General features: G+C 44.1%; 1 protein-coding gene across 2 annotated transcripts in view; it reads left to right on the top strand.

Annotated features, from left to right (window-relative positions):
- Window positions 1-21,237, top strand: part of NSMCE1 (NSE1 homolog, SMC5-SMC6 complex component) — a 57,982-nt gene that overhangs the window by 7,420 nt on the left and 29,325 nt on the right. For both annotated transcript variants that reach the window (XM_082261083.1, XM_082261082.1), the window contains exons 2-4: window positions 2,703-2,827; window positions 7,455-7,576; window positions 13,843-13,920. In XM_082261083.1, coding sequence (XP_082117209.1) covers window positions 2,722-2,827; window positions 7,455-7,576; window positions 13,843-13,920 — 306 coding nt within the window. In that variant the 5' untranslated portion in view covers window positions 2,703-2,721. The remainder of the gene's footprint in view (window positions 1-2,702; window positions 2,828-7,454; window positions 7,577-13,842; window positions 13,921-21,237) is intronic.

The raw sequence follows: 21,237 nt of genomic DNA, 5'->3' as shown, positions 1-21,237 counted from the left end.
AAGGATTTAAACATTACATTTCTAACTTTCTTTTGGGAATCCATTAAATCAGTGGGCTTAGTTCTAGTTTTGAGACATGCCTCATTCACATGGGCATCTGCGACCATACAACATAAAATTTAGGCATTTTTCCCTACCCAGGAGCTACAGGTACTACATACAGCCGTCCATAGACATCAGTGGTTGTATTCGGGAATACACCTGTATCTGTGTAAATACACATGCGTACAGGCGTAGGACCCTGGATGCATCTGTACACATGCGTGTTTTTGAAAGTACTGTCATATACCCACATACAACCATTGATTTCTATGTTTTCTACACAGCACTGTGGCTTCTAGACAGAGAAATACACCCAAAATGTATTATATTGGCCACAGTCTCCAGTGTCCATGCGGCTATAAAGTTAAAGCAAACTTGCACTTCTTCCATACTCAGTGGTGCATTGGTTCCAGCATTGGACATGCCATAAGCAGCTTCACTAACCTTTTTTGTACTCCCTGCTACCTTAATCAGCCTGACAGCCTAAAATTCCACTAAACTCTGGTTTAAAAAGAAATTCCAATCAATATGTCTCCTGTCGTGTCTTCATTTAATCTCTTTCCAAGTAATAATAACCCAGCTTCATACATCTGGCCAGGCGATCAGATTAATTGTATTATGAAATGTATGTAATGTTGTAGGCTGTTGATGACCAACAACATGGATGCTAACGTGAATCATTTCCCAGACATTTTGATTTTAAAGTGAACCAATGACAAATATGAGGGAGCACAGATCAACCTGCAGCATTGCTGCTAAAGGGTGATTTCTTCCCTCCTCCTCCCCCCAACTACTACATGCAGTATATGATGTGTGCTTTTTATGGGTAAAACCTCAGGAGTTGTGGCCAGGAGTTATGTTTTGGCTTAGTAGGGGGAGTGGGTGTCAAGGTACTGATTACTGTTTTTTCATTTTTATTTTTCCTTTTTTATTATTTGAAAAGTGAAATGCGTCGCATAAACACAAGGTGTGAATGTTGTGGGGTAGTGCGGAAAACTGTAGATGCATTTCATTCTTCACAGCAATTCTCCGCAGCTGCCTGAACAGGGCACATAGAAAACAATTTTCTCTTACGTCCTCCGACAGTCGCCGCCCACTCATTAAGTCTTCACCAATGGGGTATTGACTTCATCTCCATAGGAGTAACTAGGCACAAACAAAGCATTTACATAGACACACCTATGGGGCTGTCCCACTGGTCCAATACCCCCTGCCATCAGAATTCCCAACTCAGTTTGTCTTCTACCTAGTTAAGGAGTAAGATGGGCTTCCCTGTGCTGGGGCTACAGTCTCAGCCTTCTTCTATTTTATGATTTTATTTTCAAAGTTCTACAAAATTGATATTCTGGCATCGGCAGATGCCTCCTTTGGTCGCAAAGTTCTGTGTGCGGCAGTGCCTTGATGGGGTCAGGTCATTGCCTGCCCTGTCTGTTGGGGGTTGTTGTTTTTTCTCCCCCTTTGGTTATTTGCTTCCTGGGTTGTTGCTCCTGTTGAGCTTTCTATTGCCCAGAGGATTACCTTGCGGTTCACGTAAGGTTCCTTTCTCTGACGTGGGTGCTGCGTTGCCTTTATGACGGTCACGTTTTCCCACCCCTCATGTCTACACTGCTTTGGGACATCCCCATTGGTGAAGACTTAATGAGTGGGCGGCGACTGTCGGAGGACGTAAGAGAGAACTGAATTTTTGTAAAATCTTACCGTAAAATTCCTTTCTCTGAGTCCTCCGACAGTCGCCGCCCCGCTCCTCTATTGGGGTTCTTATGTACTTAACTGCTTGCTACCAAACTGAGTTGGGAATGCTGATGGCAGGGGGTATTGGACCAGTGGGACAGCCCCATAGGTGTGTCTATGTAAATGCTTTGTTTTTTAACAAATCTTGTGCCTAGTTACTCCTATGGAGATGAAGTCAATACCCCATTGGTGAAGACTTAATGAGTGGGCGGCGACTGTCGGAGGACGTAAGAGAAAGGGATTTTACAAAAATTCCGTTATTTGTCCTTGCTGAGACCAGTGTTTCTCTGCACTAGAGGTCTCCTCAAAAGGGTGCAAGAGCCCTTATAAAAAGAACTTCACCCCAATTATGACAAATTCAAAAATCAGCCAAGTAAATAAAATACTTTCCACACAGGCTAAAGTTTCCTTGCTTTCTGGCCAAGTTTCTAAGTGCCTCTTCTGTCCCAAGTCCCCATCTTCACTAAAGACTTCTGGCAATCCATCAGCTTCCTTATTTTCTAAGTGCAGCCATTTTAATTTTTACACATAAATATCACATAGGAGTGAAATGTTATTTCTTTTTGCATGAAATGGCTGTGTAAAGTGACCATCACTAAAAGCAGAAAAATTACCCCCCGACATCTTCCTCAGAAACTAACGCTCTTCGAAGTGCTTATCTCCTGTTCCCCAGCTGTAATCAGTGGTTCCCTCTATTGACCAGTACATCACTACTGGGTTCTGTAGTGATTTGGGGGTCAGAGTGAGGAACCACAGATCTCAGTGGTAGGAATGGGAGATTGGCACTCCTGGAAGTTTCAGTTTCTTAAGAACATTTCCAGAGCTTCTCTGCATCAGAGCGGAAGGGCAACAGAAACCGATTAGTGTGATACCTTTCTTTAGTGAAATGGAAATTTATGTATATATGTCTGTTTTTTTTTTTCTCCTAGTTAATTTCCGCTGTAAAATATGAATCAAGCTCACCAGAGGTTCCTGCAGGTGCTAATGTCCCATGGCATATTGGAAGCATCTGTTGCAAGAGGGTTGCATAAACATTGTTGTGAGGTTCATAAAGGTTGGTGTGTAATTGATAATAGGATTTTGGTGTCATTTTGTGTGATTTAATACCGTTGTTCAAATTTTCAAATTACAAAAATCGCATAATCAAAGTGAGCTTACAATAAAAGATGTGAACTTTGTAAATTATTTAATTAGATGGTACCAGTACTGGCTCACAAAAAAATAGCTGCACATGGCTTATTTTTTTTGTTGACTTCCTTGGCTCACAAATCTGAAATTTACACAGTGCCTGCAAATCCAGGTCTGATCTGCTGTTTTTTGTACATTCCCCTGCCAGTCTGTATCCTTGAGCTCTAGGGTACTTAATACAGTTTGGTCAAGGACTCATCCCAACCTGCTGATTTCACAATGAAGTAGCAGCACACTATTTTTATACTGTTTATATCAGGCAACACTAAATGGTGGACCGCGGTCCAGGTCTGTACTAGATCACTGTCTTTTTTTTTTTTTTTTTGGACCTGCAGGGTCCTGCCATTTGGAAGCCAGTTCTTTCTCCCTGCCTCCAGCTGCTGGAATTACTTTTTATTTCAACAGGCTGGGGATTAGGTGCTAGGATGGAGGGCAGTCCTATCAACCAATCAGCAGCTTGTTAATATGAAAGGTTAACTCTGGCAGCTTCCACCCTCCATCCAGTGCTGCTGTGCCCCATGCATTGCAGGAAAGAAAATCGCTTGATTTCCCTGTCAACACAGTCAGTGTTGATGGGGGAATCCCTGCCGCAGAGGTATTGTGTCATCTCAGCGGGGGGAGCGGTCCCGTCCAGGAGAACACACAGTGATCATTGCTAGCGACTATAACTGTATGAAAAATCTGTCCTGGAGGACACAGTGATCATTGCTAGCAGCTTTAACCACTGTCAATAGATGTCAAAAACATAGATGTCAAAACCACTGTCAATAGTATGAAAAACATGGCCAGCCCAGAAGAACACACAGTTATAATTGACAGTTAATTATTGCTAGCTGCTATAGCCGCTGGCAATAGTTGTATGAAAAATCTAACAGGCTGGTTGACCAAAGTTGATTGATCGATCAACTTGGGTACAATCAGCCTGCCCATACATGATTTGAATCTCGGATGGTCCCTGCTGAACTGGTCGATATTTGAACAGTCTATGGTCAGCTTAAGGTAGAAAGGGGCAGAGCTGTGATATGAGGAGGGGGGGGGCAGAGCTACAGGGGGCTGTGATGAGAGGGGGGTGGCAGATCTGCAGGGAGCTTTGATGAGAAGAGGGAGGCCAGAACTGCAGGGGGCTGTGATGTGAAGGGGGGTAGAGGACACTCCTGTGAAGGGGGGTTTAGAACACTGCTGTGGAGGGGAAACTGTAATCTGAAGGGGGAATTGTGATATGCAGATGACACTGATGCAAGAACAGGATTGTGAAATAAAGAAGAGGGGCTGTGATGTGAAGGACCCAAGTCATTACACAAATATGCGATTTGGACCTCTCCTGGAAAAAGCTTACTAATCGGACCTCCGTGCATTTTAATTCAGTACACCTGGCCTAGATCAAACCCTGATCTAGCTATGTTATCTTTATTTATTTTTATAAGTTTAAACAATTTTTTTTTTTTTTTTGGTTTAGGGCTCTTCCACACGGTCCGCCTCCGTAGGCGGATCCGTGCTGCTCAGCAGGGGATCGTAAACACAGATCCCCACTGAGCAGGAAGGTGACAGCTCCCTCTCCGCTCTGTGTGCGGAGAGGCAGGGCTGTGGAGTCGGAGTCGGAGGAAATTTTGGGTACCTGGAGTCGGCAAACAATGCACCGACTCCTACTCCTACTAAATTTAGATTGGAATTAAAAAAAAAAAAAAAAAGCAAGTTTAAATGTCCCAATTCACAAAAAGTTATAATAATGACTTAGTATAAGGAAACTTATAATTGAGGAGGTCAAATGTAAAAAGGAAGAACTACAGAAAGTTCTGAAAGGACGTTTTGTCTTCCTTTAAAATGGATGCATGCACACGTCACAGAGTCAATTATTTTGCTATTAATGTTAGATTTGTGGATGAAAATAACAAAACAATAACACGGACCCTCGGATTAAAGGACACTCAGGCACATCACACCAGTGATTACCTTCAGAAGTTAGTGGAGGATGTTCTAGAAGATTTTGAAATTACAAAGGAACAGATTTTATGTGTTGTGACAGATAACGCTTCTAACATGTTGAGCACAATTGAGAAGATGAACGCAGATGAAGAAGGTAAAAAACAGATATTAGAGTTAGACAGCTCTGCAAGTATTATTATTTCAGATTCTTATATAGCGCTGTCAATTTTTGCAGCGCTTTACATATACATTGCACATTCACATCAGTCCCTGCCCTCAAGGAGCTTACAATCTAAGGTCCATAACTCACATGCATACATACATGGTAGGGCCAATTTTATACAGGATCCAATTAACCTACCAGCATGTCTTTGGAGTGTGGGAGGAAACCGGAGTACCCAGAGGAAACCCACGCAAGCACAGGGAGAACATGCAAACTCCAGGCAGGTAGTGTCATGGTTGGGATTCGAACCGGCGACCCTCTTGCTGCTAGGTGAAAGTGCTAACCACTACACCACTGTGCCGCCCATATTGGAGAAAGTTTAGAAACTGAAGAGAATGCTGACATTTTTTTAGACAACTTTGTTGAAGAAGCATTGAAGCTTGCTACTATTCATCATATGCGATGTGCTGTTCATACACTGCAACTTGCCATAAGAGATGGATTAAAAGATCGCCATGCAGCTACACTAATTGGCAAATTACGGCAAGTAACTGTTGCAGCCAGGGCCCCGAAAACAGATGCAATTTTGAAGACATGCAGGAAAATGAGCCATTTTGGATCAAACAACTCGCTGGGGAAGCACTTATTTAAAGGTGAAGCATTTGCTTGAACTTAAGACTTCATAGAAGAAATAAACAATGAAAATCTTGCATTAACTGAAAGCCAGTGGACACAAACAAAAGAGCTGGAGAACCTTCTTTCTCACCCCTTCACTGTCACCAAGAGGTTGCAATGTGATGATCTAACCCCGGGTAAATTCCTCTTAGAATGGAAGAGCCTATTATATCGCCTGAACAAAAATGGAGGGTTAATAGCTGAGGGCATTGCATCTTCATTGATGAAAAGAGAGAGTCTTTTGCTGGAAAATGAAATCTTGTTAGTTGAAGAAGCCATCCTTGTTTATCCAGAGATCGTTAGTGAAGTGGCCAGAATAGTTACTGCAATGCCACCCACCCAAGTCAGTGTCGAAAGATTAATACATATTAATACAGAGGAGTCGGAGTCGGAAGTACAAAAAACTGAGGAGTCGGAACATTTATCTACCGACTCCACAGCCCTGCGGAGAGGGAGGTGACAGAGCCCCATGCATCTCTATGGGGGAATCGGATGAGAGCGGACCGCCTGCTAGCTCTCATCCAATTCCATCCGATCTGATCCCCTGGACGTATGGAAAATAGGGTTTCCATCCGTCAGGATTTCACGGACAGGATCGGATGCGGGTGTCAGTGGACATGTCTCCGCTAACATCCGTTGCCCCATAGGGATGCATGGAGCATCCGATCAGATCCGCCTAAAAAACTGACAGGCGGATCTGAACGGAGTGCTCGTGTGAAAGGACCCTTGCAGTCTTCTCCCTGTGGCAAATAGAAAAAGATCGTTTATGATCTTCTCTATTTAAGAGAGAGAAAACGGGTGAGCTGTACAGTCACTGTACTCTGTGACAGACATTTACTGGCTATCACAGCAATCAAGTGATCGAGAGCAAGCCCTACTATCCTCCCGATCGTTAGTACGAGACCCGTAAATCAGTCTCTGTGCTGGGAGCGCACTGTGCAGCACGTTTTTAGTACAAGCATGCATATGCACACGTGCGCCTCCATAGCAGAAAGTCCACTTCTAGTCAAAGTTTTTTAGTTGTAAACACGTTTATCCTGGTCTGGTTTTTGATTGGGATTCAAAAGTAAGATCTCGGGCTTTAGCAGAAGTGAAATCTATCCGTGTCTAAAAACATCCACCTTTTAGGCAGAAAACTAGCCATTACACACCATCTGATCTGTCCAGCAGAGATCTTATCTCTATCGGCAATTAGAATCTTATACTGAGCTGCAGAGGGGTGATTTGTGAACTGCAAGAAATAATTTCAATTCTTTCTTGCATACTATTAACCTGAACAATATTGAAGTTTGTTACTTTTCTTTGTGAAGAAAATCCACACATTTTTGTGCTTGAATTCTGTAGCACATGATCACTATGCTCTGTGAGTAGGGACCTCTCTATCACAGAATTCAGAGACCCTGCCTTCTTAAATACAGAGGAGTTTCAGGAGGCGGAGTCAGTGCAGGAAGGTGCCATGGGATATGCAGGCCTTAGAATTTGAAAGTAAACCAAGTAAATAAGCAGAGCAGCTGCAAAACATGCATGGTTATTTTTTTTTTTTTCAGTAAGCTTATACTGGATTGCCAAAATAACTTGTTTGTATTGCTATTAAATCGCTGATGCTATAAAAGGAAAGTGTGTGCTGTGATTATAGAACTCCTTTAGGGCCTTCCTGCAGTTTGGTACATTTGGAAGCGCATCACTTTGTACTTAGGCTTTTGATGCATAATGCATGTTTCTTGTTTTTCAGTCCAGTATATGCATGACAAGCTAGATGATTTTGTGTCTATCATCAACAAACATGTGCAGCCTGTGTTCATGCAGATAAGGAAAGGAACTGATGAAAATGATGGAAAAAAATACTATGCTCTGGTACGTAAGTTTTTTTAATTTAATTTTTTTTCCCCCAAGTATGAAACGAGCAAAAATGATTTGCTTGTCATGGCAACCATTTTCTCAAGAAGTGAATGTTGCAACCTGAAGGGTTACCTTGAGTAAAATCTCTGCAATTGTACCACATTTTTTTTAGGCCTTGATTCTAAAAAAAAATTAGCCTGAAGTCTAAATAGACATCGCGTGTGGTGATAGAACAGATAAGTAAAAATATGGAGTAAAGGGAAATGGAAATATTATCTATTTTATCCTGTCAGGTTTTATTTCCTATACTGTTCAAGAAAGATAACAGCTGTAGTGTTTTTTGATTTTACAATTGGAGGTGTGCTTTAGGGCATTGACTTTCAAAGTATGGTTTACAGACCACCTTTGGGCTCCCAAGCATGTGCCCGATGGTCTGTGGAGCCACAGTTTAATTATGCATTGATATTGTAGGTGGTGGTGGCCTTCTAATACTTCTCTTCAGCTGGATCTGTGAGGTAAACTCCAAAGTACCTGGCAAGAAAGTGTTGGAGAACTCCAGCCTAGTGCTAAAGCAGACCACAGGGAGAGTTTCAAGAAGTAGACATGTATCCCCCAAAAAAAAAAATACATAAAATACAACAAGGGGGGGTTTAATGACAGCCCATATACAGAGACAAACTTTGCAGGTTAAAAATTTGATGTAGATATAGCCAGCAGGGAGCAAGGTTTAGCAGGCATTAATGGTGGTAAGGTGTCCAGAGATCCTAAACCCAAGGTAGGTAGGCTGACAAATTGCAAGTGCAGTCTCATAACATCGAACGAGGATATAGTATGCAACCGCACCAATTTATGAGGTTTGTATGCAAATGCTAAAAGTCTGGCCAACAAGACGGGAGAACTGAAGCTGCTAATGTATGAGGAAGACTTTAATTTTGTGGGAATTTCAGAGACCTGGTTTGACAGCTCTCATGATTGGCTGGCAACAATTCAGTGGTATTCCCTATATCACAGAGATGGAGAAGGTAAAAAAGGGGGAGGGGTATGCCTGTATATCAAGAACAATGTGCAGGTAAATGAGGGACGATATCACAAATGAAGCTGAGGAGGAGGTAGAATCCCTACGGGTAGAGCTTCAAGGGGAAGATACTATGGGGAAAGGAATATTGGGTATATGCTATAGGCCCCCTAACCAGAGGGAGGAGGGGAATTAGGACCTCCTATCCCAGCCTGGAATGGCAGCAAGGATGGGAAATGTCATTATAATGGGGGATTTTAATTATCCTGATATAAACTGGGCAGAAGGAACCCTGCATTTATCTAAGGCCCGCCATTTCCTGAATGTTTTGCAGGACAATTTCAATGGGTGAGATGGTGAACGCACCGACAAGAAACAATTCATTACTAGACCTACTGATTACTAAAAAAACAGACCTATCCCGGATGTAGAAATACAGGGCAACGTAGGAAACAGTGACCATAGGTCAATAAACTATGGTATAAATCATAGTAATGGGAAACACAAGGGTTAGCATGCATAAAAAAAGGGATGTATTCCAGAGATAAGACTATAATCCTTCCACTTTATAAAACTCTGGTCCGACCACATCTGGAGTACTCTGTCCAGTTCTGGTCACCAGTCCTCAGGAGGGATGTGTTGGAGCTGGAGAGAGTCCAGAGAAGGGCAACTAAACTAATTAGGGGATTGGAGGACCTTAATTATGAAGAGCGTCTGCAATCGCTTGAATTATTCTCCCTGGCTTTGGTCCCTCCTTTTTGACCTGGCTGTCTGCTCTCTGACTCTCCCAGGCCCGTATTAAATATTATGGGTCTGAGTCACCCCCTTTCTCTATTGGCCGGGGTACCCGACAGGGTTGTCCGTTATCCTCCCTCCTATTTGTTTTGGCTTTGGAGCCCTTGGCTGAAGCGATACGCTTACATCATGACATTTCGTGCATTTAAGTTGCGGGCTCACAGCATAAAATATCTCTATTTGCAGACGATATCTTGTTGTCTCTTACTTCACCTATGATCTCATTGCCCAATCTTTTGGCTCTTCTGGACTCGTTTGCTGTCTTTTCTGGTCTGCGTATCAACCCTGCTAAATCTAAGGCGATGGCCATCACTCTACCCCCCGCTGATTTGGCGGACCTCCAGTCGGCCTTTCCTTTTCAATGGCACCCCGCTTTGCCCTACCTGGGGGTTAAGCTGTCCCCCACATATGGCGATCTTTATGCTGTTAACTATCCCCCTCTCTTCTGCCACCTGATTGACCTGCTTTCCTCTTGGTCTCACCTATCTCTATCTTGGTTTGGTAGGATCACTGTTGTCCGTATGACTTATCCTCCTAAATTGCTATATTATTTTCACGTGTTACCGGTCCCAATTCCTCCCACGTCTTGCATATTCATCAACGTAAGATTCTGAAGTTAATTTGGGGATCCTCCAGACCCCGCATTAACAAAAGCATCTTGTATGCTCGCAGGATCTCTGGAGGGTTTTCGGTCCCAAATCTACGCGCTTACTACACTGCAGCATCCATAGCCCCACTCTCTCATCTACATGACATGTTTCAAATGCCTTTATGGGCCACAATTGATCTGATGGATGCCTGCCTGATTCCCCTCTCCTCTATCCCTTGGCCTCCCCCGAGATATTGTCCACTGAAACCGCGCCCATGCCTTCTTCATTCTCTTCGCCTTTGGGATTCTGTTAAATATTCGGCCAATTTGATCTCTCCTCACTTGCTCCTATTGCGGCTTTTTTCTTGTCCTATGTTTCAACCCGGCTATGATGACCCCCGGCAATTTTCCTTGTGGGTGGACCATGGCTTTGTTGATGTTCACTCGTTATTCACCCCCACAAGGATACTCCCTTTTGGGGTCCTTCGATCCTCACATGATATCCCCTTGCGGGAACACTACCGATATATGCAACTTCATCATTTTCTCCAGCAACTTATTAAACATAAGCCTTTACCCTATACGCTTACGCCTTTTGAAAGTCTCTGCAGGGCTCGACCCCACTCGCCGGGACTCATATCTCTTATATGCCTCTTATTGTTTCTTGTGATACGCCCCCGTTCACTGCCTATCATTCCCACTGGGAACTGGAATTTGGGGGTGGGCTGGACAAGGAAAACTGGCAACACATGACAGCTGCTCTCTCAAAATGTTCTCGTAATGTTTTAATTTTGGAAAATGCATATAAGGTGTTTTACAGATGGTATTATACCCCGGCTAGACTGGCTAAATTTATACCTGCATATTCTCCCCTGTGTTTTCGGGGGTTGCGCTCAGGAGGGGACTATGGTGCATATTTGGTGGACTTGCCCTAAGGTGTGCAGACTATGGATCAGGATCTACGCTTTGCTCCGTAACATTTTTCATGTCACATTGAAAAGGGACCCGAATGAGGCACTTCTATGCAAACCTATACCCGACCTATCCCGTAGGCAGCGCCATTTGGCCCAGCATTTATTCACTGCTACGAAATTGACAATAGCCCGGTCCTGAAAGTCCCCGTTGCTTGGCTTTGAGGCAGTCAAAAATCATATGAATGATATTCTGACCAATGAAAAATTGACCGCAATTGCCTCCGATTCTCATGACAAATTTCTTAAGGTGTGGGATTCCTGGATTTCGAATGTCGCCCATTCTAGATTTCAGGCCGCTCTCCTCTCCATTTAAATGCCCCCCGAGTGCTCGCCCCGCAGGACCTGCCCTCCCTTCCCCTCTTCTCTCTTCCTCCTTCTCTCGTCTTCTCCCTCTTTGTTTGTCTCCTTCTTTTTTCTTTCTTTTCTCCTTTGTGCTTGGTACTATATGACCATGTCTATTTCTGATCGATGGAACATTCTCGGAATGCTGCACAAGTTGTGGTTTGTACTATGTGACTCTGGGGGACTTTTGGTCCCCGCTTTATTAATTTTTGCTTACGAATTCCATCTCGTTCACGGCATCCAATGTTGGCTCATGCCCTATGTTTGTATTTTCTTTTTGATGCTACCCGTTTTATATGTTCCATTTTTCACATTGTACTTGCATGCCTCGATCTGATGTATGTTTATGCCTTTCCTTTAATAAAAACTTTTGTAAACGAAAACTGGCTCCAGGGGTGAGTGCAGAGGGTGGTGAAAAATGGGGAGTACTCGGATTGGTCAGGTGTGGAAAGTGGGGTCCCCCAAGGATCTGTCCCGGGACCAATCCTATTTCATTTATTCATAAATGACCTAGAGGATGGGACTACCAGCACAATCTCGGTATTTGGGAAGGATCCTAAGCTAAGCTGGCCAATATCTTCTATACAGGACGTGGTAACCTTACAAGCAGACCTGAACAAAATAATGGGGTGGGCAACTACATGACAGATGAGGTTTAATGTTGGAAAATGTAAGGTAATGCACTTGTCAGAAATACGAACGTAAGTTACTCACTAGGGGGAGAACCTCTGGGTGAATCTAAGATGGAAAAGCACCTGGGGGTCCTGGTAGACAACAAGCTTAGCAATGGCATGCAATGCCAAACTGCTGCAAGCAAAGCCAACAGAATACTGGCATGTATTCACTCCAGAGATAAAATGATTATTCTCCCACTCTACAAGACTCCAGGTCTGGCCACATCTTGAGTATGCTGTCCCGTTCTGGGCACCCGGTCCTCAGGAAGGATGTGCTGAAACTAGTGAGAGTCCAGAGAAGGGCAACAAAGATAATTAGGGGAATGGAGGACATCAGCTATGAGGAAAGACTACAAGCATTGAACTTATTCTCTGTGGAGAGGAGACGCTTGAGAGGGGATATGATATCAATGTACAAATACCATATTGGTGACCCTAGCATAAGAAACAACGTTTTCAGTGAAAGGGAATTCAATAAGACTTGGGGCCCTCACTAAAACTAGAAGAAAAGCGGTTTAACCTTCAACTGCGTAAGGGGTTCTTTACTGTCATAGCGGTAAGGATGTGGAATTCTCTTCCACAAGCAGTGGTATCAGCAGGGAGCATCGATAGTTTCAAAAAATGATTAGATGGGCACCTTAATCACTTCAGCCCTGGAAGGTTTTACCCCCTTAATGACCAGGCCATTTTTTTGCGATTCGGCACTGCGTTAATTTAACTAAAAATTGCGTGGTCGTGCGACCCTGTACCCAAATACAATTGATGTCCTTCCCCCCCCCCCCAAATAGAGCTTTCTTTTGGTGGTATTTGATCACCTCTGCGTTTTTTTTTTTTTTTTTAGATTTTGCGCTATAAACAAAGAGCGGCAATTTTGAAAAAAACACCATATTTTTTACTTCTATAAAACATTCCCAATAAAAAATTTTTTTATCAGTTTAGGCCAATTTTATATTCTGCTACATATTTTGGTTAAAAAAAATCCCAAAAAGCGTAATTTAATTGGTTTTTCGCAAAAGTTAAAGCGTTTACAAACTACAGGATAGATTTTTGGACTTTTTATTTACTTTTTTGTTTTTATTAGTAATGGTGGCGATCAGTTTGTTTAGCGGGACTGCGACATTGCGGCGGACAGATCGGACCCCTAACTGACATTTTTGACACTTTTTTTTTTTTTTTTTTTTGAGGGCCAGTGACATTAATACAGTAATCAGTGCTAAATATTTATTTTTTCACAGTTTAGGGGAAGGTTTGTTGTAGTCAACAAAGAGAACTGGGCAAGGCTGATAATCCTGTTTACTGATAACTGTGCAGCTCAGGCATAGTGTGCAGGACGTTACAGGATTTATGATAGGATCAGTGGGCTTTTTCCGCTTATCAGAAAGCTAGAACAAATACTTTAGATTTATTCATTTAACATACCAAAAGGGTGCAAATAGGAGAAGTTCATTGTTAGGGTTTACAGTTTCTTGGTCAGTATTCCATCTTGCGGTGCTTCTGTCTTCAGACTCCTATGTCATTACAGGGCTTAGCAGTATACAAGAGAAATGGCCGCACACCAAACGAGGGCTCACGATGAAAGGCTTTATTTAACAAGGATGCAAGGTACAGCAAAATGGATGGTAGACATGTTTCACACGACTCACAACGTGCTTGTTCACTAAGCAGTGACATAGGGATCAGAAGATTGAATCACTGGGTGAGGGACACAGGCATTCGACATTCATAGATGTGTCAAATTCTGAAGAGTTTGCCAGAGTATACGTTTTATTTAATGATTGCTGTGTGTAATGACCTATGCAGTACACAGTCTAAAGTTGTGTTTGTTGTTCAGATGGGGGTAACCTGATTGAACTGAATTTTTCTAGTGTTGTAATATTTTTCTTCTTCCCTAGGTTAACCTTGCAGAAAATGAAGTTACTAAAATGGCCTCAGATTATGGTGAGCATGAACTGGAATTGTTCAGAAAAACGGTAAGATAGGCTTTTGTTTTCTTTTCTTTTTTTTTATTTATTTATTACATAGTTACATAGTTACATAGTAGGTGAGGTTGAATAAAGACAATAGTCCATCCAGTTCAACCTGTGTAGGCATGTGTGGCTGTAATCATCTCCCATACCCCTGAATGTTCTGATCCTTGAGATGTAAGTCTAAGAGTCTTTTGAAAGCCACCATACTACCCGCAGAAACCACCTCTTGTGGTAGAGAATTCCACAATCTTGTTGCCCTAACAGTAAAGAACCCCCCGCGTTGCCTGAGGTTAAAACGCTTCTCCTCTAATCGCATTGTATGCCCTCGAGTCCTCATGCAATCCCTTCGAATGAACAGCTTTTTTTCTAAGCTGGGATCCCCATTAAGATATTTATAAATTGCTATCATGTCCCCCCTCAGACGTCTCTTCTCCAGGGAGAATAAATCGAGCGATTGTAGACGCTCTTCATAGTCAAGGTCCTCCAATCCCCTAATTAGTTTAGTTGCCCTTCTCTGGACTCTCTCCAGCTCCAACACATCCCTCCTGAGGACTGGCGACCAGAACTGGACGGAATACTCCAGATGCGGTCGGACCAGAGTTTTATAAAGTGGAAGGATTATAGTCTTATCTCTGGAATGCATCCCTTTCTTTATGCATGCTAATATTCTGTTGGCTTTGGAAGCTGCCGCTTGACATTGCATGCTGTTTCCTAATCTATCATCAACCAATACTCCCAGATCCTTCTCCATTTTTGATTCCCCCAAGGGCTCCCCTCCTAACGTGTATTGTGATTTTATGTTTTTAGTCCCCAAGTGCAAAACCTTACACTTCTCCACGTTAAACCTCATTTGCCATGTCGTTGCCCACTCTGTTATTTTGTCCAGGTCATTCTGCAGGATATCTGCTTCATGTTGTGAAGTTATTGCCCTGCCCAATTTTGTGTCATCTGCAAAAACTGATATCGAACTACTGATCCCGACCTCAATGTTGTTTATGAATAAATTGAACAAGGTTGGTCCCAGGACTGAGCCTTGGGGGACCCCGCTTACCACCTCAGACCAGTCTGAGTATGCGCTGTTTATTACTACCCTTTGGACCCGCCTTTTTAGCCAGTTCCGTATCCAAGAGCAAACCCTGCTATCGATACCTGCAGACCTTATTTTATAAATTAAGCGCTTGTGGGGAACTGTATCAAACGCCTTAGCGAAATCTAAGTACACCACATCTACTGGTCTGCCCCTATCTAGCTCACAGCTCACCTCCTCGTAGAATGTAAGGAGATTGGTTTGACAAGAACGCCCATTTGTAAACCCGTGCTGATTACTGCTGATGATGTTGTTGTCCTTAGCAAACTCTACAATATAGTCCCTTATCATCCCCTCCAGAAGTTTACATACTACTGATGTCAAACTGACAGGCCTATAATTTCCCGGGATATGCCTCTGGCCCTTTTTGAATATTGGAATCACGTTAGCTTTCTTCCAATCCCCTGGTACATCTCCTGTCCTAATACTGTCAGCAAAGATCAGGAACAGTGGTCTCGATATAACTTTACTGAGTTCCTTGAGTACTCTCGGATGTATGCCATCCGGTCCTGGTGATTTGTTTGTGTTAAGTTTATCCAGCCTTTCCCTGATTTCCCCCTCTGTTAGCCATGGTGGCAAGTCCTGTTTATTACTACTAACCATACAGTCATGGTCAGTGTACCCCTCCTTTTCCTGTGTAAAGACTGACGAGAAAAAAGCATTTAGCACGGTTGCTTTTTCAGTGTCCTCTGTAACCATCCTCCCATCATTGTTAATTATGTGTGCAATATGCTCTGCCTTAGTTTTTTTGCTGTTGATATATTTAAAGAATTTCTTTGGGTTTTTTTTACTATCCTCCGCTATTTGTCTCTCAAAGTTGATTTTAGCCATCTTGATTTCTTGTTTACTTTTCTTATTTGCCTCCTTGTATTGCTCGAAAGCCGATACTGTGCCCTCTGATTTATACTTCTTGAAGGCCAATTTTTTCCCCCTAATAAGTTTTATGACGCTACAGTTTAGCCAGCCAGGTTTGGCTTTGTCTCTTCTAAATTTATTTCCCATAGGAATGCACTGCAAGATGCCTTTGCCTAATATGTTCCTAAAGCATTCCCATTTTTCCTCTGTGGTCAGGGATCCCAGGGTTTGGTCCCAGTTTACCTTTTCCATCATTGAGTACAATTTTGGAAAGTTTGCCCTTCTGAAGTTTAGGGTTCTTATGTTCCCCACTTGTCTTGTTATGTTGTTATTTACACTAAATGTGATCATCCTGTGATCGCTAGAGCCCAGGTTGTCCTGGACTCCTACCTCCGAGATTATGTCTGGGTCATTAGTGAGCAATAGATCCAGGACTGCGTTTTCTATTATTATTATTATTATTATTATTATTATTATTATATATTTTTTTTTTTTAACCACTTCAGCTCAGGAAGGTTTTACCCCCTTAATGACGGCCATTTTTTTGCGATTCGGCACTACGTTACTTTAACAATTGTGCAGTCGTGTGAAGCTGTACCCAGATACAATGTCCTTTTTTTCCCAGAAAAAGAGCTTTCTTTTGGCGGTATTTGATAATCTCTGCGGTTTTTAGATTTTGTGCTATAAACAAAAAAAGAGCGACAATTTGGAAAACAATATTTTTTACTTTCTGCTATAAAACATTTCCAATAAAAAATTTTAAAAATCCAATTTCTCAGTTTAGGCCAATTTGTATTCTGCTACATATTTTTGGTAAAAAGAAAAAATCAGAAAAAGCATATATTAATTGGTTTGCGCAAAAGTTATAGAGTTTACAAACTATGGGATAGATTTTTGGACTTTTTTCTTAAATTTTTTTTTTTTTATTAGTAATGGCGGTGATCAGCGATTTTTAGCGGGACTGCGACATTGCGGTGGACAAATCTGACAATAAGGGACATTTTTTGGGGACCAGTAAAACAAATACAGTGATCAGTGCTAAATAATATGCCATTGGCAGGGAATGGGTTAATACTGGGGGTGATCAAAGGGTTAAGTGTGAGCCTAAATGTGCTTACTAACTGGGGAGGGCTCTGTGACAGGCACACAGAGATCGGGGTTTCAGCTTAGCTGAGACACACAATCTCACTGTGCCTGTCTGACAGGAGAGCCGCCTGCTTTGTTTACATAGGCAGACGGCTCTCCTGTCAGTTTCCCCCAAAGATCGCGGGAGGCCAGCCGTGATCGTGCCTGCTCCTCCCGCAGTCTGGCTCCTGCTTTGTCTAATCACAGTGGGAGCGCGGCTCCGGCGGCGCGCGCACATAATCGCGTAGATTACGTAATTATGCGCAGCAGAGCTGCCCTGCTACAGTAAATCTGCCAGGGGGCGGTCGGCAAGTGGTTAAACCTACAGTTTTATAGTGCAAGCAGTGCTATTAATGCCCTCTCCCTTCTGTACTCCATCTTGCCTAATTTGGATTAGGTACATGTAATGGCAAGTGTGCCGATTAGAGGCAGCTTGTCTTATGGTTTGCCAGGCTGCCTGTGATCTGATGTGTCCACATCTGCAGAACAGAAGCAAAATAAGAGCATCCCTTTACTCAGCCTAATGACAAAGATTGGCAGGCAAAGAGGTGCTGTCGCATTTCTATGTAGCAAAGCTGCATTAAAAAGTTGCTGAGGCCAGATGCAGAGCACAGTAATGTTTTGCATAGGGTCTCCTGTGCTTGTCCATGTCCCCTGTGATGCTACTGATCTCTGCTTGGCCCTGTACTTTCTGTACAGCTCTCCAGTGAGCTCTGCTTGGCTATTCACTATTTTCCTGTACAATGCTTTAATGATGTGACAACACCTCTCCTCTTCCCTTTGCAGTTTAAATGATAAGTTCCCCTTTGGTAACATGTTACACCTGTATTTTGGGTATCCAGCCTCAGAGATCTGTGAATGAATGGACTAAAAGTTCTGTCTTCCACCACAGCAGACAGCTTATAGTTCTCCATGAACTACGAGAGCACTGTTGTTCATTGACTCTTCTTGCGCTTTAGTAAGTGTCTGCCCTTACTGGAGGTATAGGAATACAGCTGTACTTAGTCTGCAGGAGCCTTGCATTGCACTCGCGATCCACTAAACGCAGATGCAATGCTTTGCAGGATGGAGTGTTAAAAAATAATAAATGTACATTTTCTCTACCTGCAAAATTATGTGCATTTTTTTTTTTAATGTGAACTCAGCCTTTAAATAGTTAGGGATGGTCTTGCACGACATGCGTTTTAACTTCCTATGTTTGAGTTTTTGTTTGTGAGTTTTTGTCTATGTATCTTGGTTATTGGTATTGGTCTGTAGAAACAGACCTATGTAGAAATTATATTTGCTCATCAAAATTGTATCCTATTTCTCTTTCGTTCATTGACGGACACAGCTCCTGATCTTCTTAACCATTGGGTTATACTGCCCCCCCCTACAGGAGTAGGACACTAGGCAGAAAAAAGTCCCAGGGGGTATACTCCCCTCTTAAGTTACAAGCAGCGTCAGAAGAATTACAACTCCGCAGAAGGGTGGGTGCTGTGTCTGTCAATGAACATCAGAGAAATGGATTTTACGGTAAGTCAAAAATCCCATTTTCTCTTTCGTTCATTGACGGACACAGCTTTTTTTTTCCCGCCTAGTCAGGAGTAAGGACCTAGTTCCCTGCTGGGATCTTTGGTCCTGGCAAATTTTTTCTTCTTTAGATAGAAATTATTTCTCCTGTTTTTTTCCTGTGAGATCTACAATCATCCACCGGATTGAGCGACGGGCTGGATAATCTAGATTCAGTGTTCACCCCAGTTTGGCCAGCGAGCATGCGCAGATCTCAGCTCCATGCTAGGTCGGCAACGACATAGCCCCACTGGATGGGGGGGGGGCTGGCCTGCGAGTTAATTTCATCGCGTGGTCGCATACGACCGGGTCTCGACCCGAGTCACAGCGTTCCTCCTGGTGGACAGCCCCCCCATTTCGATGGAGAGGGGTTATGTCTGGAGTGGTGCCCCCCTGGTTCCTGGTATGGTGAGTATCTGTCCTCCATCTCCCCCTGGAGGGTTTTGTGGTGGAAGTGGGCCCCTCCTTGGGACAGTCGGACCCCCGGGTTCCCCTCCTTCCCTTCAGGCACCACCCCCCCCCCCTTTTTCATCTGTCCCACATCCTACCTGCCCTCCCCTCCACATATGTTGGTGCTGTTTGGGTGGTCTGGTCCAACTCCTGGGGTGGGGGCAAGGTGCTATGCTGGCGATGGGACTGGGGGGGTGCGCCGCCGGTGCCTGGAAGATTGACTGTAAGTGGGGGGTTTACCTGGTGGGGGCTCCTGGAAGGGCCCCCGATCCTGCCTGGAGGCCTGGGTCCCTGTAAGCCTTGTGGTGCTGCGTAGGGTCGCCATTTTGTTGTAGCCTGTGTGTTTCTATGCACGGCGGCCATGTTTGTGTAGTCCGGTAGCCATTTTGCGGTGGTTTGCCATTAAAAATAGCAGCGTCCATGACAGTCTCTATGGGCGGCGATTTCGGAGGTGGGAGCACCTCCTGGATCCTTTCACTTCCTGGATGCCACACGTGAAGTGTAGATTATCCTGGTGGCTGTCTCTGCTGAATGGTGGGTCTGATGGGGTTTTCTCCCTCTCTGCTGAGGATCGCTTAGTGCTTGTGCCTGGTGACCGGGTGGTAATGCCAGAGCGGTGGGGGTTGTTCCTTGCAGTCCCCGTCCTTTAAGGATCCGGCTGACAGGAAGGCGGAGACTGTGGCCCGCAATACGTACACTCTGGCTGGTTCGGCACTGAGGCCGGTATTCACCATTGCCCTGGTGTCGCAAACTTTAAACCGAGTGTACTAAGCTTTTACGCCGTGACCTGGAGGGAGAAAAGCTCCCCCCTGCCTTTGCTAAGCTGGTGGACCAACTGGTCCAGGGGCTGCAGTTTCTCTGATGCCTCTTTGCATACAGCTCCCTTAGTGGCGTGGCTTCCTGTCTCGGCAGTGGTCCTTCGGCGTGTCTTTTGGCTCAAATTTAGAAGTCTGCGGACCAGACTTCTGAAAAAAGGCCTTGACTGATCTTCCCTTTCAATGAGATTGCCTGTTTGGAGCTACCCTGGATGACCTCATAAAAGGTCTCGCTGGGGGGGAAGAGTACCTTTTGTTCCGCAGGCTGCTAAAGGCAAGGAATCTCATCGTAGACATGGGCCTTCCTTCTCGGCTCATATGTTTTTTTTCGTCCTGAAGGGTTGACTGACAAGGGCTCAAAACATTTCAGGGCCTCCTCTGGAGGATCCAAATGAACCTGGGGGTGGGGGCGTCTTCGCTAGTTTCCGGACTTGTGGACTTCCCTGGTACAAGACAAGTGGATCCACAAAGTCATTTGGTCCGGCTACAACATCGAGTTTAACTCTTGTCCCCTGGCAAGGTTCTTTCCTTCCAACTTGTGCCTGTCTCCGGACCGCAGGGTCTGTTTGGGGCAGTACAAGACCTGTTGCTTCAAGGGGGGATTGTCCTGGTTCTGACTTCAGAACGTTTTCAGGGTTTTTACTTTAAACAGGTTTACAGTTCCCAGGAAGAAAGGCAATCTTGAACATCAAGGCGGGTGCAGAAGTTCAGAATGGATTCCATTCGCACGGTGGTAGCATCCCTGTGTCAGGGGGATTTCCTTGCCTCTATCGACATCAAGTTTGCCTACCTTCACATTCCAATATGTGCCAGTCATCAGCGCTTTCTCTGCTTTGCCGTGGGAGAGGAGCATTATTAGTTTGTGGCGTTACCCTTTCGTCTCGCCTCTTCTGATCGGGTCTTCACAAAAGTATTAGCCCCGTTGCTAGCTTTGTTACGCCAACGGGGTATCACAGTGCTGGGCTACTTGGAAAATCTCTTTCTGTGAGCGGAGTCTTCTACTGCTTCGGTGGAAAACCTGGAGATCACAATACGAACTTTGCGGGAGTTCGGCTGGATTCAGAATTTTCAGAAGTTTGCTCTGGTTCTGTCCACAAAGCTGGACTATATGGGCCTGACTCTGGATTCGACCTGAGCCAGAGTGCTCCTTCCTCTGAACAAACTGCAGAAATTACAGGCTGCAATTCGTCTCCTGCTGTCCAGCAGATAGTCATCCTCCAGACTTGCATGCAGGTGCTGGGCCTGATGGTGTCTACCTTCGAGGTGGTTCCATTTGCACACTTCCATACGAGGTCCCTGCAAAGGGAGATTCTGGCCAAATGGGACAAGACTCTGCAGTCTCTGGACAATCCGATCCGGCTGAGTCGGGGAACGAAGGAGTCCCTGATATGGTGGCTTTATTCTCTTCAGCTGGGCAAATCCTTCCTCCCCTTGTAT

This window comes from Pelophylax lessonae, assembly GCF_965119305.1.
Source record: "Pelophylax lessonae genome assembly, chromosome: 6".
In the NCBI taxonomy this organism is placed as follows: domain Eukaryota; kingdom Metazoa; phylum Chordata; class Amphibia; order Anura; family Ranidae; genus Pelophylax; species Pelophylax lessonae.
The sequence above is the reverse complement of the archived record's forward strand: the minus strand, read 5'-3'. Positions and strand labels throughout refer to the sequence as shown.